The 17,741-nt window shown below is 40.6% G+C and overlaps 2 protein-coding genes across 2 annotated transcripts; one reads left to right on the top strand and one right to left on the bottom strand.

Moving 5' to 3' along the window:
- The first annotated feature begins 2,069 nt into the window (after nucleotides 1-2,069).
- LOC116108526 (hexokinase-2) lies at nucleotides 2,070-6,149 on the top strand. Its single transcript, XM_031394763.1, is given in 8 exon segments — nucleotides 2,070-2,321; nucleotides 3,491-3,565; nucleotides 3,701-3,856; nucleotides 3,964-4,062; nucleotides 4,759-4,889; nucleotides 5,548-5,691; nucleotides 5,863-6,081; nucleotides 6,083-6,149. Coding segments are annotated over 8 exon segments (1,143 nt in total).
- Nucleotides 6,150-8,891: 2,742 nt separating this feature from the next.
- On the bottom strand, nucleotides 8,892-11,962 carry LOC116108525 (receptor-like protein kinase 5). Its single transcript, XM_031394762.1, is given in 4 exon segments — nucleotides 8,892-9,101; nucleotides 9,103-9,305; nucleotides 9,434-10,522; nucleotides 10,525-11,962. Coding segments are annotated over 4 exon segments (2,940 nt in total).
- Between the last annotated feature and the right edge of the window lie 5,779 nt (nucleotides 11,963-17,741).

Genomic DNA, 17,741 nt, shown 5'->3' with positions numbered 1-17,741 from the left:
GGGGGCCATATAAAACACCTACTCATGGGAATGCCCGATACTTTCTCACAATCATTGATGATCATTATAGGGTCACTTGGTTGTTTCTCATGCAATTCAAATCCGATACCTTTATCACTCTTAAACACTTCCTTCAATGGTTCAAACACAATACCACTTGGTTCCTAAATGCATTAGAAGTGATAATGGTTTAGAATTCTTCAATAAGGATTGTCATGACCTTTTAAGTAGTAAGGGAATTATACATCAAAGCTCTTGTCCATATTCTCCTCAACAAAATGGCATTGTTGAGAGAAAGCATAGACACATTCTAGAGGTTGCTAGGGCATTGAAAGTTCAGTCTCACATTCCTACTCATTTTTGGGGTTATTGTGTTCAAACTACAGTCTATATTATTAATAGATTGCCAACACTTGTTCTTAAAGGTTTGTCTCCTTTTAAAGCCTTTTTTTTTTTTCAAAACCTCCCACATTGGATCATTTAAGGGTTTTTGGATCTTTGGACTATGCATCAATCCTTTCTTCTAAGGACAAATTATCCCCTAGATCAGTTGTTCCTACTGTTTTCTTATTTACTCTCTTACACAAAAAGGATATATTCTCTACAATTTATCCTCTCATACTATCTTTGTCACCCGAGATGCAGTGTTCTATGAACACATTTTTCCTTTTGCCTTACCTAAGTCTTCCCAAGTTCCTTGTCCTCCTGAATCTGATTTCTTTGTTCTAGAGCCTAATATGTCCTCTTCTTCAGACACTTATTCCCCTGTTGATCAAGGATCAACTCCTCCAACTCCTATTGTTTCCCGTGTATCTCCTTCAGCTCCTTGTTTAGGGTCTGATCCTTCACATTTAGAACTATCCCATCATGTTGAACCTCCAATTTCTTCTGTTCCAAGAAGGTCTAGCTAACAATCTCATCCTCGTATTTGGACTAATGATTTTATTTGTCCTACATTACCTCAAAATACTTCAACACATCTTTCCAAATATCCCGTTGCTGATTTTGTTTTTTATAATCATGTATCACCCTCTTATAAGGCTTTTTTTATCCAAACTATCCTTGTTTGAACCCACAAGCTTTTCCCAAGCTTCCAAGGACCCGAATTGGATAGCAACCATGGATAAAGAAATCCAGGCCTTAGAGCATAATTGAACCTGGTCTTTAGTACCTTTGCCTCATGGCAAGGTCCCTATTGGTTGTAAATGGGTTTATAAACTCAAATACAAGACTGATGGTACATTGGAAAGATACAAGGCACGTTTGGTTGCTAAGGGATATACACAGCAGATCAGTATTGATTATGCCAAAACTTTCTCTCCAGTTGTGAAAATGGTTACAATTAGGACCATCTTGGCCTTGGCTTCCATGAATAATTGGCCACTTTTCCAATTAGTTGTTGACAGTGCATTCTTGCAAGGTGATTTGCAAGAAGAGATTTATATGACATTGCCACAGGGTTTTACAAAGCAGGGGAGCAAGACATGGTATGCAAGCTTCATAAGTCTTTATATGGTTTGAAACAGGCCTCTAGAGTCTAGAATTATAAACTAACCATAGCCCTTTTGGATGGAGGATTCCAACAGTCCAAGTCAGATTATTCATTGTTTTTTAGACGAGATCAATCTCATATTGTCATATTATTAGTGTATGTAGATGACATTGTAATAATTGGAGATAATCAGGCCATGATTGATCAAACTAAGGAGTTGCTCAAGTCCAAATTTAAGCTAAAAGACTTGGGAGGATTCAGATATTTCTTAGGCCTTTAAGTGGCTTAATCTTCTAAAGGAATCAGCCTATGTCAGAGCAAGTATGCACTTGAATTAATCTCTGACTCTGGCTTGTCTGGCTCCAAACCCTCTGCTCTTCCAATGAAGTCCAATTTGAAACTTACTTCGGCAGCATATGATAGTCAATTTCCTTTTGGTACTGATCCTTTGCTTGCTGACCCCTTTGTTTATTAGAGATTGGTTGGAAAGCTTTTATATTTGTGCATGACCATGCCTGATCTAAGCTATTCAGTCAGCATTTTAAGTCAGTTCATGCACCAACCCAAGCAATCACATATGACAGCAACTCTCAAGGTGATAAAGTATGTGAAATCGGCTCCAAGTTTAGGCTTATTTTTCCCTGCTGCCAACACCTTGAATCTGTCAGCTTATAGTGACTTTGATTGGGGGTCTTGTTTGATGACTAGAAAATCCATTATTGGATTCTGCGTGTTTCTCGGTTCTGCATTGATTTCTTGGAAATCCAAACGCCAAGCTACCATCTCCAAATCTTCTTTAGAGGCTGAGTATAGGGCTATGACATCTACGGTTTGTGAAATTCTTTAGATTGTTCAGCTACTCAACAAACTTGGTCTGTCCAGTTTGCTTCCTATTACTCTACATTGTGACAATCAAGCAGCCAACCACATTGCTTCCAACCCCATGTTCCATGAAAGAACCAAGCACATTGACATTGATTGTCATATAGTCAAGGAGCAGCTTAAGAAGGGACTCATCAGCACTGCCCATATCTCTTCCTCTGAATAGCCTGCTGACATTTTGACTAAAGCCCTCGGCAAGCATCTTCATTATCATCTGTTGTACAAGTTGGGGGTGCTGGATCTTTACCACCCTCCAACTTGAGGGGGGGTATTACAAATATAAGGGTAGTTTAGTCAAAGCAGGTTGTAAGTTATTTTGGTTAATCGGATTGGTTAGTTGTTAGAGTTGGTTAGTAGTTAGTTTTGCTTACTTCAGCTTAGCTCAAATGTAACTAGAGTTCCTAAGCTTGAATATAAGAAACCATTTTTATTCAATAAAGTCCGTCGATATTCTGCCCCAATTTTCAGCTTTCCTCTGTTTCTTTTGCTCTCTAAAACATATCCATTATCGAAAGAACAGAATTAAGTTGTAATCTAGATAAAACAAAAATCATTTGAGTCGTGAAAAAGAAGGGGAAAAACAAAAAAAAAAAAAATTATAGACATTACATGTAGTATAATGCCCATCCACATGCAGATGAGGTATAATTCTATTGTCCAAAAGCTGAAGGGATACAATGTGGAGCTGCAGAAGGAAGTTAATAAAAACTATTTGTGCTGGTTGAGTTTTGGACCCTCATGCAAGTTGTAGATAGTGGGCCTCACATGGAAATGTATGTTAGTAGCCATGCAATTAATGTGTTGACTTGAGAGAGAGGTTTTGGGTATCTGGGTAATAATGGCTGCACGGCGGTTGTTTGTTTTATTTCTAATACATATTCTTGAATGTTTGAAGTATGCTCAGGTTTCGTAGGTAGGCAATGTCTTCATAATATCTGTGCAATGATAATCCTGATATTGCTAGTCTAAAATGCATCAGTTAAATTTCAACATGATATGATAGTATATAGTTTCTATTGTATGTATGGCTGTATTAAATAATTTATCACCTTTTCAATGTGTCTAATATAATATTTGAACTTAGTTATTTTTTGTGGTCCATCTTGGCTGTTGTAGGTTGGACAAGATGTAGTTGGAGAATTGACTAAAGCAATGGAAAGAGCTAGTCTTGATATGCGTGTTGTAACTTTGGTAAGTCCAGTTTGGTTCAGTTCTTCGTTTCTTCTCTTCTCTGAGTAATGTTCTTTATAATATTGCATGTAGATATTTTCTTATTTCAAATGTCTCCTTGGTTGTGTGGGTTTCTTTACATACTGTGAGATGCAGGTGAATGATACTATTGGAACATTAGCTGGAGGTAGATACTCAAATCAGGATGTGGTTGCTGCCGTAATCTTGGGTACAGGAACTAATGCAGCATATGTAGAACGAGCACATGCTATTTCTAAGTGGCATGGCCTTCTACCTAAATCAGGGGAAATGGTTAGTACTTCTCAAATGTTTGTTGTAAATTTTCATGTGTTGTGAACTAATATCATCATTTCATGGTGAACTATGTTCTGTTTCTAAAAGAATGTTGATAGCTATAGGTTATCAACATGGAGTGGGGTAACTTCTGGTCATCGTACCTTCCGCTAACAGAATATGATCAAGCATTGGATGTCGAAAGCTAGAACCCTAGAGAACAGGTAGCTATATTTTCTTCCCTATTCTAGTTTGAGATTGTCGATGTTGGATTTTGAAACCAACTATTCGCACGTGCAAAGCGCTAAGGTAACTTAGGAACTACACTTGAACTGGAAATGAAATAAATAAAATGAGAGATGATTTTTAAAGTGGTTCGGATGCTCTCAGCAAATCCTACATCCACTATTTTTTATAAATGGGAGATTACAATCAGGTCGCGTATAGTGATTAGAGAATAGAAATACAGAGAGGGAGAGTAAGTGTTTTTTGGTTATCAGAATATTATAAGAATCCCGAAAATGAGAGGAGAGCCCTCTATTTATAGTAAGAGGTTTCTGGGTAATGATTACAAGTTCGTAAACAGGCAGGTGCTATACAATTCATACCCTGCTTCTTATTGGCTGATTGCACATGAGATATCCTTAAATCGCACAGGGCTTGGGCAGGTGGGTGACTCCCAGCCACTGACTAGCCAAAGCTTTACCTGCTAAGTTGATGGCAGCCTTACTCCTTCTGTCCTTGGACGACGTGGTAGCGCTTGGGCGGCATAAAGCCTTTCTGAACTCTGATTGGTCCTTGTTGACGTAAGCTTGCATCAGCTCTGATTTTTTTAGGCATAAGAGATGTTCATGTATATATAGTGCCATAGTGTGCCATAGTGGTAATGGACTCATAACATCATTGACTGTTACTTGCAGATTTTTGAAAAAGTGATCTCTGGTATGTATTTGGGAGAAATTGTGCGCAGAGTTTTGTGCCAGATGGCTGAAGAAGCTGCTTTTTTTGGTGATACTGTTCCACCAAAACTGAAAATTCCATTCATACTGAGGTGTGCCATTTGTTTGTGGGTTATCTGCTATCATATCTCTTTCTATTCAAATTTATATACCTTCTTTTTGGTCATGTATTTCCTCTATTTGGATTTACTTGTGTTTGTGCATGTTAGGATCTGCATGATGAGTCCATTAATTAAATTCAGTTCTGAGTATGGAATAACTTGATCAGGCTTAGATACTAATGTTGTCATTTCTTAGAAGCTTAATTTTTTAGAATTAATGGTTACTTAACAGTCAAAACTTATCTTTTCATTTTCATAATAAGTTGTTCATTTTTATGAAGAAAGTCCACTGCAATCCATATAAGAAAGACATCACTACATTGATATGTAACCTCTAACTGCAAACAAACTTGTTCTATGGCCTCTTGGCATTCAGAATATTCTAGATTAAACATATTATTCTTAGAATTAAATAGGTTACAATTTATTATGATGTTGCATTTATACTCAATTTGTGGCTGTTAATGAATGTATTTTCAGCTACATGTTTAATCATGTTTGTAGGAATGCGTGATCTTTAGCATGCCTTTTATTCAGGTATATGTATTGTAGAATTAATTTTTTCCCGTTAGAAATAGTATACACCCATTGATTTGTCATTTATATTTGTGCTTCTGTAGCTGTTACATTGTTATTATGGAACATGCAGGACTCCAGACATGTCCGCAATGCATCATGATACATCTTCAGATTTGAGAGTGGTTGGGACAAAATTAAAGGATATATTAGAGGTATTATACCTGGTCAATAATGTTGGACGAAAGCCCAGGAAAATTATTTTTCTAGCCTATTGGTTATTTTTATATTTCTCTTCTCAGGAAAACTTTTTTGTTTGGATCAGATAAATAAGCCAAAGAACTTAAAAACTCTCGGTTTCAAGTGAAAGCTTCCCATATCTGTTTTTATTGTCTTATTTTTATGTAAGAAAAATATTGCTTCAAACAAGATTCACCCAAGAGCACAGTGATCACCATTTAGAACTTAACTATTACTATTAGCAGCAAAAATTGGGCAGAGACACAGTGAAAGATGGGGAAAAGCAGAAGTCAGTAATAGCTTTAGATGGCGGGTTGTATGAGCACTACACGAAATTCAGTGGTTGCATGAAAAGCACGGTCAAGGAGATGCTGGGAGAGGAAGTCTCTGAGACCATCACAATTGAGCACTCAAATGACGGTTCTGGCAGCTGCACTCCTTGCAGCCTCTCACTCCCAATGCCTTGGTGTCGATGAGTCATTTTCAACAATTTAACTTTGTACATTTGCGGTTTATTTTATCTCTCTGGGCTTTATTTTGAGCTTCTTTACACCCATCACGCTAGACGCCCTAATTTATGGTCATATGGCGTGTCTAATGAGTAATGGATCGATTGTGCAATCAAGGTACCCAGTCGTTGGCTGCTAGCTTCGGGCTGTGGCCTGTCATTCTGCTTTTATATCCCTTTTTTTTTTTTTTTTTAATCTCCTCCAATGGCTGGGAACAAGTGTATAAGATAATTTCTCCCCAATTAAAGAATAAAATGGGAGATGTAAACTCTTCTTTTTGAGTTGTTACTTTTGGCGGAACATTCTCTCTTTGAACAGGATTCTTTTGGCAGTTGCAGCGTGTTTTGACTTTTGTGCAATCTAAGAACTGATTTTTTTTCTTTTTTCCTTTTGGGGCAAGGGGTTCGCGGCATGCAGCAAAAACTCTTTGTTCTCTTTTCAGGGTAATAAAAATTATTTGAGAATTGCGAATGTTACTGTTCTATTTCTCTAAACCGACTCTTTTTTGCTGGTCATTTGTGCCTACTGATTATGAGGAACCCCGAACCCCACCTGGCCGAATTTAGATGTGAGTTCCTTTCTCACAAACTAAGGTACGTTCATCAAGGCTCTGGCCAGCGCTGTGATTACAACTTTTGAGGTCCTAATTCTACCTGAGCTGAGCATAAAAAGATTAGGTTGAGTTTGTTTTGTTATTTTTTCTTATCTTATTTCCATCCTATCCAAAATACATATTTGTTTTCTTATTCTTAAAATCCAATCTTATTCTATTCAACTCAAAATAATTATATTTTTTTAATCCCCTAGATTTATTAATTTAACTAAACACCTTGAACCGGCCACATTCAGCCTGTTGTGCATCATTTCAGTAACTTTCGGCCATTGTTCGATGGTGGTGACCGGCTGCCAGCATTCAATGCGTAGACGGGGGTATTTTTGTTAATTTTAAAACTTTTATTGTAAGGGGTGTTTAACTAAATTAACAAATGTAGGGAATTAAAAAATAATCTTACCAAACACATTTTCAAATTCAAATCATATCCTCGTAATAATAATCCAACTCAACTTTTTCAAAAATACTACTCAAAATAATAAAACATACACAGCCTAAATTACTGATGTAGTTTTCATCCATCGTTTCAAACTCTTTTAACTTTTGTTCATTGTTATAAAACCCAACCCATTGTGAGACCCGATAAGGTTATCGGGTCATGGGTCGACCGGTTCAATTGGTTGGACAGGCCACCAATGACGTCAGCAATAATTTTATTTTTAAAATATTATAATAAATCCATTAAATTTTAATATATTACAAATAATCCTAAAAAAAAATAAATTACTCCCTAAAATTACCAATTTATCCCTAAACTTTTGACATATCTCTAAAACAGCCCTGGAAAATTAGAAGTAATCCCTATAAATTTGAAATATTACAAAAAACCCCTGAAACCTGAACCGGACTAGAGAACCTATCGGGTCCCGGTTCAACCGGTCCGACCGATCAGTCTGGTCTAGGTTTTAAAACAGTGCTTCTGTTAGGGTATTGCAGAGGGTTGAAGTATGAATATCTCAACTAAGAATGTCAAATTGTCACTCGAATGCTTACAAAAGTCATTAAATATTCATTTCTTAATTCTTACCGATGAGCGGTACTGATTGTACTATGTTCTAAAAGGTTGAGAAGCCTCTAAAATGAAAATCCTTAACTTTAGGGGTGCATTTGGTTCAGGGAATGTTGTATTACTGGAAATATTATATTAATGGAAAGATAGATTACTGAGAGTGTTTAGGGAAATGTGTTTGCTTAGGTTGGAATAAATTGGAGGATATGATATATTGATATGTTTGGTTGGGAGGTAAATGAGTGAGTATGTTATGTGAATTACTAAATTGCCCTCCTTTTAAAGTATTAATATAATATTATTTTTATTATTATTTATTGAACCATTTCTTTTAAAACCCAACATTTGAAATTTTGCTAAAATACCACAGTTATATAAAACTTTAATTTATAGCAAAATTACCCCCACCTACCCCAAGCCACTGTCGTCAGCCAGACACCACCACCGATGCCATTGATAGTCGCCCGAATGGCGCACAACCGATTAAATCTGGCCGATCGTGTACTGATAAGGTTGTTTCACGACCAAAGATGTGGCCATGATCTGGTTATTTTTTACCAGATTGAATGTCGGAAACAGCCAAATCGACGGTGGTCTTGGGTGGTTAGGGGTATTTTGTTAACTTTTAAATATTTTTGTGGCTGCGGTGTTTTAGCTAAATTCTCAAATGTAAGGAGTCTAGATAATGGTTATTTGGTAGACATTTAAGGGCAATTATGTTCGAAATTGTATTTAATTAAGGGCAAAATAGATATAAAAATCATATTACCTCGATAATCTTTTAGTAATACTCTCTAGCAAGGTAATCTGATTGCCCCTTATATTACCAACAGTAAATACTATTTGCAACAAAAAAGTACTTTAATATTTTATTACTTGTAAACCAAACAAGGGAATCTTGAAAATTAAACGAAGATTACCGACGTAATCTCATATGACTGCGAACCAAACGCACCATAGGGTGTAAATACCATTGACCTTGACATATACAAATAGTAACTAAGCTTATAAATACATCATTAACTACCCCCATTATTGACATAGATTTTATATGGAACCAAACTGACACAACTCATTATTCAGAAAATCAAGCCATTAAAATCACATTAAAGACTCACAACAGCATCATCACATTTTGACATCGTCCCCTGTTCTGAATTTGTCAGGACTGAAAACGTATCGTGTTTACTTGCTGCATTCTTCTTTCTGGACTCAGAATGACAGTTGAATAAGATTTGCAAAACAGTCCTCATGTTGGGCCTATCAGAAGGTTGGTTGCTTGTACAATGGATGCCAAGTTCAAATACTCGACTCATTTTCATCCAAGTAGCAATGTTTCCTCATCGCCTCATCCAAAGCGTCAATTACAGGATTACCTTCTTGAAGGTAACGCCACGCCCATTTGGCGAGGCACGTATCCTCATCACCATTAGCTTTTCTTCCTGTTGTCAGTTCCAAAAGGATGACCCCGAAGCTATAAATGTCTGTCTTCTCGTTCACTTTCGTTGTATAAGCATACTCTACATGTTAGAAACACAAAAAGTAATAGTTAAAATGATCAACTGGAATTTTTGCTTAATGTAAAGGGATGAAATTTCACTTTATCTACAAACGAGTAGCTCTAATATTTGAAAGACATATCATGCACCTGGAGCAATGTAACCACATGAGCCAGCCACAGATGACATTGTGGCAAGTTCTCCATCCTTCATCAAGGTCTTAGCTAGACCAAAATCTCCTATTTTTGCATTGAACTCCGAATCCAGCAGGATATTGCTTGATTTCACATCTCGATGGACGATGGGCGGGGAGCAGTCATGGTGCATGTAGCAGAGTCCCTGGGCAGCCCCCACTGCAATCTGTATCCTCCTGGGCCAGTCCAGGACAGGATGATGCACTGAGCCAGAGCCAGAGCCAGAAAGAATTGATGACAGATTCTTTTGATGCAGCCAAAAATCCAGGCTATGATTTTCCAGATACTCATACACCAGAAATTTTAAATTCTCATTGCAAATGAAGCAAAGCAGTTTTACTATGTTCGAATGCTTAATATTACTTAGTATCTCAACTTCTGCTAAAAATTGTTTCTCCTGTTTTTGATCTAACTTTTGGTTATTACAAATTCTTTTCACGGCAACAACATCACCAGAACTATTTACAGGAACACGGTACACTTCTCCAGAACCACCACTTCCAATCACGTTTTCTTCTTTCACTTTAGTCAGAATATCATTTTCTGTGAAATTCAAATCCTGGAATTTAGTCATCTTCATATCCGATGTAGTATTCAGTCGATTTTCTCTCTTGCCGTAAGCTCTGAACATGAAGGATAACAGTACCAAGGCCAACAAAAAGACGGCAACGACTGCACTTAGTATCGACACGAATTCTTTGGATAAAAAATTTCTTGATTTTTGGGGTGGAAACCTGCAGATTTTGAGGTTTATGAATGAGCTCCGTGCGCAGAGACCAGGATTGTTCAAGAAGCTACTGGCATATGCACCATTTTCGAACTCACTTGGGATTTCTCCAATGAGATGATTGGAAGAGAGGTTGAGGGAGGTGAGCCTCAAGAGACCAAGTTGACGTGGGATTTGTCCAGAAAATTGGTTTTCTGACAAGTCCAAATCATTAAGGACAGGTAAAGAACGGATTTCCTCTGGAATTTCTCCAGAGAGCTGATTTCCACCAAGGTTTAAAGTAGTAAGCCTCTTCCATGAGATCACATCTGATGGAGGGTGCCAGAGAGTTGGTTTTGATCGAGCCAAAGAATAGTTAAAGCAGGAAGAGCAGTTAATTCTCTTGGAACTGTGCCGCTAAAAAGGTTATGACTGGCATTAAATTTTTGCAGATTCGTCCAAGAACTCACTCCAGCCGGAATTCTACCAGAAAACATATTGTTGCTCATCTGAAGAAGGGAGAGATTCCTTGACATTTTATCAGGAAGCTCACCTGTAAACTTATTATCACTTATCTGCACATGCGACAAATTCGATGCCGTCCATAACCTCACGGGAATTTTCCCAGTAAAACCATTGTTGTAAATGCTAATCATTAACAAACTGTTACAATTCCCAAGAGATTCAGGTAATTCTCCACTAAGATTGTTATCAAAAGCTACTAGTCCGACCAACTTACCTCCAGCACATAAGTGTTCAGGCAGCTTTCCTGAAATGTTATTGGATGAAACCTCGAAATCTTCAAGTGCTGAATATCGACCAAAGTCTGGAGGAAGAGCACCTGATAAATTGTTTTTAAACAATCTGACATCTTTCAAAGTTGGAATCCGCCCAATGCTTTCTGGAATTGCGCCAGATAATTTATTGAACATCAAAATCAAGCCTGACAAATTTTCAAGCTTCCCAAAATCAGTTGGTATTGTCCCAGTCAAATTGCTCTCTGAGAGATCAATGGCAGTCAAGTTCAATGACTGAACAACCTGTGGAATCTGCCCCGACAACATGTTTCTGTAAAGATATAAAATTCTTAAATTCTTCAGCATGAAAACACCGCTGGGAATTTTCCCGCTCAAACGATTTTGTGATATATCCAGCCACTCAAGCGCAGTCATATTGCCAATAGATTCAGGAATTTCACCAATCAAATTTGATTCAGTCATCCACAAAGTCTTCAGGTTTCTCAGTTGCGAGAAATTTGAAGGCAACTTTGATGGCACAAATTTTGTATTATATGCCAATTCTAATATTTCAAGGTTGTGCAGACTGCCAATTTCAGGTGGGAAAGAACCATTGAACTGATTCCGATAAAGCTGAAGCACCCGAAGCTCCGTTAAGTTCCCAACACTTGCAGGAATGTCGAGTGAAAAGTTATTGGAGCCTAGACTGAAGTGACGGAGCTGAGACAAGCTGTCAATATCATCAGGTATGGGACCAACAAAGTAGTTCTGAGAGAGGTCTAGATACTCAAGCTTAGAACAGCTGTAGAGAACTCTTGGAAATTCTCCCGAAATATCGTTGTAATGCAGGTCCAGCACGGTTAGATTTTTAAGGTCACAAATGAAGGATGGGACTGTTTGGGAGATGCTGGTGTTGTTGAGGTAAAGTCGGGTGATGGAATTGCGAGTGCAGATGATTTCAGGCCAGGAGCAGTGATTGGTGTTGGATGGGGTCCAGTGAGTGATGGGTAGTGGATTTTTCCAATGTTGCTTTAGTTTCATTAGCACTGCACGTTCTTCATTATACAGTTGGGAGTTTGCATGGCCATGGAAGAGGAAGAGAAGGTTGCAGAGTAGGATTGTTAGTGAAATCGTGGTAAACTTTGACATTTTGTTTGAGGGGCGTATGATGTTTTGGCATTGATAATACAGTGGTGATGCAATAATATGAGGTCAATTTGTTCTTTAGACGCCGTGCAAGACGCTCTAAAAGACTGAAAGCAAAGGCTTTTTCATTTTGTTCAGTCTTCAGAGTGTGAAACACGGTTTTGTTGAGAGTGTGAAAAAAAATTTGAGCAAAATTCGTCCACCTACCATTTCTTACCCTCTCAAGACGTAAGAATTTTGATACACATATTTCAGGTATATTATATGAAAACCTCCATTAAAATAGAAAACGACAATATTTATTCTAATTTTCTGATTTTATCATCTTGCAAAATATTAAAACAAATAAAGGGTTAGTTTCTTAGGTTTTCTAAAATTATTAATCAAATGTTAATTTTTAGGAGTATTTTAGAAACCCTCTTATATTTAGAAGATATGGATTGGGTATAAAAAGTTTGAGATAACATGTTAAGTTGTTCTTGGGAGTAATTTAACATACATATAGCTTTTGACTCTTGAGTTTTTCATGTTTTTAAAATGAGCACCTAACATGAAAGACTTAAAATAAATTTTATAATAATCGACTACGATTGAGCACAACCTGTCTCCCTATCATTTGCTTACCCCCGATAGGACTTAAGAATTCTAACGAATATCCTACCCCTATCAAGACTTCAGAATTTTAACGATATCCTACATACCCTTATCAAGACTAAAGAATTTTGAAAAACTTAATATAGTCAAGGCCACAAATTTATGTTTTTAATAATACGCTATACAAAGAGTAGTAATGAGTGCCTAACATGAAAGACTTAAAACGAATTTTATAATAATCAACTTCGATATGAGCAAAACTTGTCTCTCTACCATTTGCTTATCCCCGACAAGACTTAAGAATTCTAACAAATATCCTACCCCTATCAAGACTTCAGAATTTTAACGATATCCTACCCTTATCAAAACTTAAGAATTTTGAAAACTTAATATAGTCAAGATCATATAACAGCCACAAATTTATGTTTTCAATTGTACGCTATACAAAGAATAGTAATGAGCGCCTAACATGAAAGACTTGTGTTATGCCTGAGAAATCAAAGGCTGACGTGGAGTTGCGTGACGAAACGTGGCCTGCTCTCGTCAGAACGGTAAGCGCACGTCAGGCCTGTCAAACACCCTGGTGCTCCCACGTGTCCGCTAACCTGCTCCAAATCGCGTGAAATCGGCTTGGAAAATGGGTAATGGGACGTAAAGCCAGATTACATCCTGACACACACACCAACCCAAGGATTTAATGATCATTACACGCATTTAGCTTGGTATAAGAAGAGGAAGACCCCTTCATTAAAGGGATTGGATCATTTTACATTTGTATTCTCTCTCTCACTAAACAAAGCTTTGTATTGACTTTTCAATCATTTGTAAGTCAGCCCGCTTTAGCGACCTGACCCACCATATTAATACAAATCAGTGGATGTAGGATCTGCTACCTTAGCATCCGAACCACTATAAAAACTCTCATTGCATTTATTTCATATTGACAATCCATATTCACGTGTGTTCCTAGCCCAATCAACGCTGCGCACGTGTCAATTAGTTGGTGTCTAAATCACGCATCAACAGTTTGGCGTTAGAAGGAGAGTCTGATTTAGTGTCTACCCTTCATCAGGAGAATCTTTGACCTACTGGTCCTACAACAGCAAATGGCCCGCCAATCTTAGCCAGAGCAAGCTAATCAGCGTACTGAAGAAGTTCCAGTTTCGCAAAATGCTGCGGGGGATATCCCGGCAGCTTCACAACTCGACCCTGCCATCAGAAACTACCTGGAGAGGTTCGACAATACTCTCCAGACGGTCAACCAAAGGTTGGACCATTTGGACCAAGGCATGTCATCTACAATAGCTAGGGCGGTGCAACCGCCAAAGACGTCTGCAGGTCGCGCGAAAGCGCGGCAAAGGGCAATAGCCTGTGCCGCGAGCACTGCAGCGCGTAAACGTAAGGGCAAGCAAGTGGCAAAAGGTCAGCCTACGGGCCCCCAGGGACCAGCGAGCACAAATCGTGCCCCGAGCAGGGTGCCGGTAAAGCTGAGACTCGGCAAAAAAGTGAATCCCAAGCAGTCCCATGCCATGTCGCAGGCGAACCCAAGCAAAAATGCCGCGCGCGATGATTCTTATCGCCGCCAGCAAAACGATCCCCCGATCGTTATCATGCGGGTGGTCCCCATACCTCGCGGGGCGGTTCGTACCACCGCGAGGGTCGTGAAAATGCCCCGCACGATCCATCGCCTTCACACACCTCTAGCCAGCGTGTGTCGAGTATGGCCGGAAATGTCGATCAAGGCGAAGAGGAATCCGACCTACAGACCCTCCTAAACTGTAATCGCGAAGGCCGGACTCGCATGGGTGAAAGCAACCCCCAATTGGCTCCGTTACCACAAATTGAGGAGCTACAGCGAGCTCTGGACAGGTTAAGGGAGCAGCAAAACGAACAGGCTCAGGTCGCCTCTGCATCCCCTTTCTCTCCCGAAGTGCTAGCTGCTCCGCTCCCACCGGGGTTCAGAATGCCCGATATGCGGCCATTTGATGGGAACCATGATCCTGCGGATCATTTATATGAGTTCAACGACCTGATGGAGCTCCACCAGGTTTCGGATCTTGCAAAATGTCGTTGTTTGGCCGTGACGCTGACTTCTCACGCCAAGCGGTGGTTGAGGTCGCTCCCAGCGGGATCGATCAGTTCGTGGCCTCAGATGAGCACGACATTCCTACGGCACTTCCAAGCTAATCAGAAGTTTTCGATGCCTTTGAGCTACCTCAGCAACATAAGGCAAGAAAGAGACGAATCCCTACAATCTTACATCGACCGTTTCCACAGGGAACTCAACAAGGTCGCTCACGCTCCAGAAAAGTCCATCCGAACACTCATAATAGCTGGAGTTTGGCCGCAAACCGACCTGTGGAAAGAACTGCAGGCTGAGGACGATGTTTCCCTCATCGGGTTTTACAACCTTGCATAAAAGTATCTCCGAATACAGAATTCGTTGGCGGCACTTCGCCGTCGCGATCACGGCACTTCCAGCAGTATGTCTAGTCGGGGAGAAAATAGGAAAGCTGATCGCAAAGGAGATATTGATGATCAGCGAAAAGGGAAGAAACCCCGTTACGAGCACAAAAAGTCCTATGCTCCCGTTCCTTGTCGCGACCGTGACAGAGCTCAATACACTCCGCTGAACGTGTCCATATCTGCCATTCTTGACAAATCCGAGGAGGCCAGCCTGCTCGGTGAGCCGGAACCAATGAAAACTCCTGCTACGGCCAGAAATAGCAAAAAATACTGCCATTACCATTGGGATAACAGGCATCACACCGATGAATGCCGAGTTCTAAAGCAGGCTATCGAAGAGCTCATCAAGAAAGGGCACTTCAAGGAGTACATTGATGACTCTCCAAAAGAGAGCCAAGGGGAGTAAAAGAAAAAGCGTCGTGATCGCAGTGGATACAGCAGTGTTAACATAATCTTCAGAGGTCTGCACCTCGCTGGAAACATGTGGGGAGCGTAGGAAAGGTACGCTCGCGAAGCATATCACGACCCGATCAGGGTAATGAACACTTCGCAGCGACCTCAAAAGGCTAGAGAGGAGGAACCGATCACCTTCTGCGAGAAGAAAGCAGCTCGCTTGCACCATCCTCATGAGGACGCTCTGGTGATCACGCCCCTAATAGGGTGCCATAATGTCTGCAGAATGCTTGTAGACAACGGAAGCGCTGTGAACATCCTGTTCAAGACCGCTTTTGATAGAATGAACCTAGACGAGGCCGACCTAAAGCCCGCCTCGATACCTCTCTACGGATTTACAGGGGACCACCTGATCCCCAAAGGAACAATCCAGCTACCAGTCACGCTCGACGACTACGACGAGGTGACTAGGGTTACCGAATTTCTGGTCGTAGACTGCCCATCGGCCTTTAATGGAATCTTGGGGCGACCTCTGTTGAGAAGCTTCAAGGCAGTCACTTCCATTTACCACCTCAAGATGAAATTCCCCACTCCAACAGGGATAGGGGAAGTAAGCGGATCGCAAAGCGCATCTCGTGAATGCTATATAAAAGCGGTACAAATGGCAGACAAGGGAAAGGGCATTTCGCGATGTGTGCCCCGCCAGACTATGGCGATCAGTCGGGTCAAGCCACAGCCCGGTCCAGCGGAGATAACATAGATCCATGAGTTCAGGAAATTCCTCCTAGTGGCCTGGTTGAGGATTTGACCGAAGTTTCGGTTGATCCAAAAGAGCCAAGCAGAGTATTAGGGATTGGGAGCTGTCTCAACCCTCAGCTCGCTTCCGAGCTGCAAGACTTCTTAAAGGAAAACATTGACGCGTTTGCCTGGTCGCATGCAGATATGGTCGGGGTCAGCCCGGACATTATTTGCCATTCATTAAACATTAGTAGTGAAGCCAGACCAGTTCGCCAAAAAAGAAGAGCGATGGACCCAGAGCGGTACGTCGCACTAAAATCGGAAGTGGAAAACCTCCTCCGAAATGGGTCCATCCAAGAGGCGCTCTATCCGACCTGGGTCGCCAACCCGGTCCTGGTAAAGAAGCCGAACGGCAAGTGGCGGACCTGCGTTGATTTCAGCGACCTCAACAAAGCTTGCCCGAAAGACAGCTTCCCTCTGCCGAGGATCGACCAGCTCGTTGATGCCACCTCAGGGCACGAGCTGCTGAGCAATCAAATCCTGATGTATGGGCTGGATGAGGAGCATATGTCCTTCATTACGGATCGGGGGCTATATTGTTACAAAGTTATGCCTTTCGGTCTCAAGAATGCGGGCGCGACCTATCAGAGGTTGGTCAACCGAATGTTCTCCGACCAGATCGGGAAGACAATGGAAGTCTATATGGACGATATGCTGGTCAAATCCCAGGTCGCCTTAGAACACATTGCGCATCTCGCTGAGATGTTTGACATTCTCCGACTCTACAGAATGAAGCTAAATCCTCTCAAGTGTTCGTTCGGAGTGTCGTCGGGAAAGTTCCTAGGGTATATGGTTAATCAGCGAGGCATAGAAATAAACCCCGAGAAGATCCAGGCCCTGCTCGATATGGAGAGCCCGACCAGCAAGAAGCAGATCATGAGTCTAAATGGGCAGATAGCGGCACCTAGTCGCTTCATATCAAGGATGACAGACCGCTGCTTACCATTCTTCAATGTTCTGAAGGCGAACAAGAAATTCGAATGGACTCCCGAATGCGAACAGGCATTCCATAGTATAAAAGAACACCTAGGGAAGCCACCTCTCCTCTCTAAGCCTCTTCCACAGGAAATCCTGCTCATCTATCTGTCCGTCTCTCAGTTCGCGGTCAGTGCAGCTTTAGTGTGGGAAGAGGAAAAGGTGCAGTGGCCAGTCTATTATGCAAGCAAGCGTTTATCGAATGCCGAAATGCGCTATCCAGAAATGGAGAGACTAGCCTTTGCTCTGCTGATCGCGTCCAGAAAGCTGCGACCTTACTTCCATGCCCATACAATCAACGTTATGACTAATTACCCCCTCAGATAGATCCTCCAGAAACTAGAAGCCTCGGGTAAGCTGCTCAAATGGGCCATGGAACTGAGCCAATTCGACCTGAAGTACAAGCTCAGGTCAACCATCAAAGGCCAAGCTGTTGCAGACTTCATCT

This window comes from Pistacia vera, unplaced genomic scaffold (assembly GCF_008641045.1).
Source record: "Pistacia vera cultivar Batoury unplaced genomic scaffold, PisVer_v2 Contig566, whole genome shotgun sequence".
NCBI classification, from domain to species: Eukaryota; Viridiplantae; Streptophyta; class Magnoliopsida; order Sapindales; family Anacardiaceae; genus Pistacia; species Pistacia vera.
This window is presented reverse-complemented; position numbering and strand designations above follow the sequence as displayed.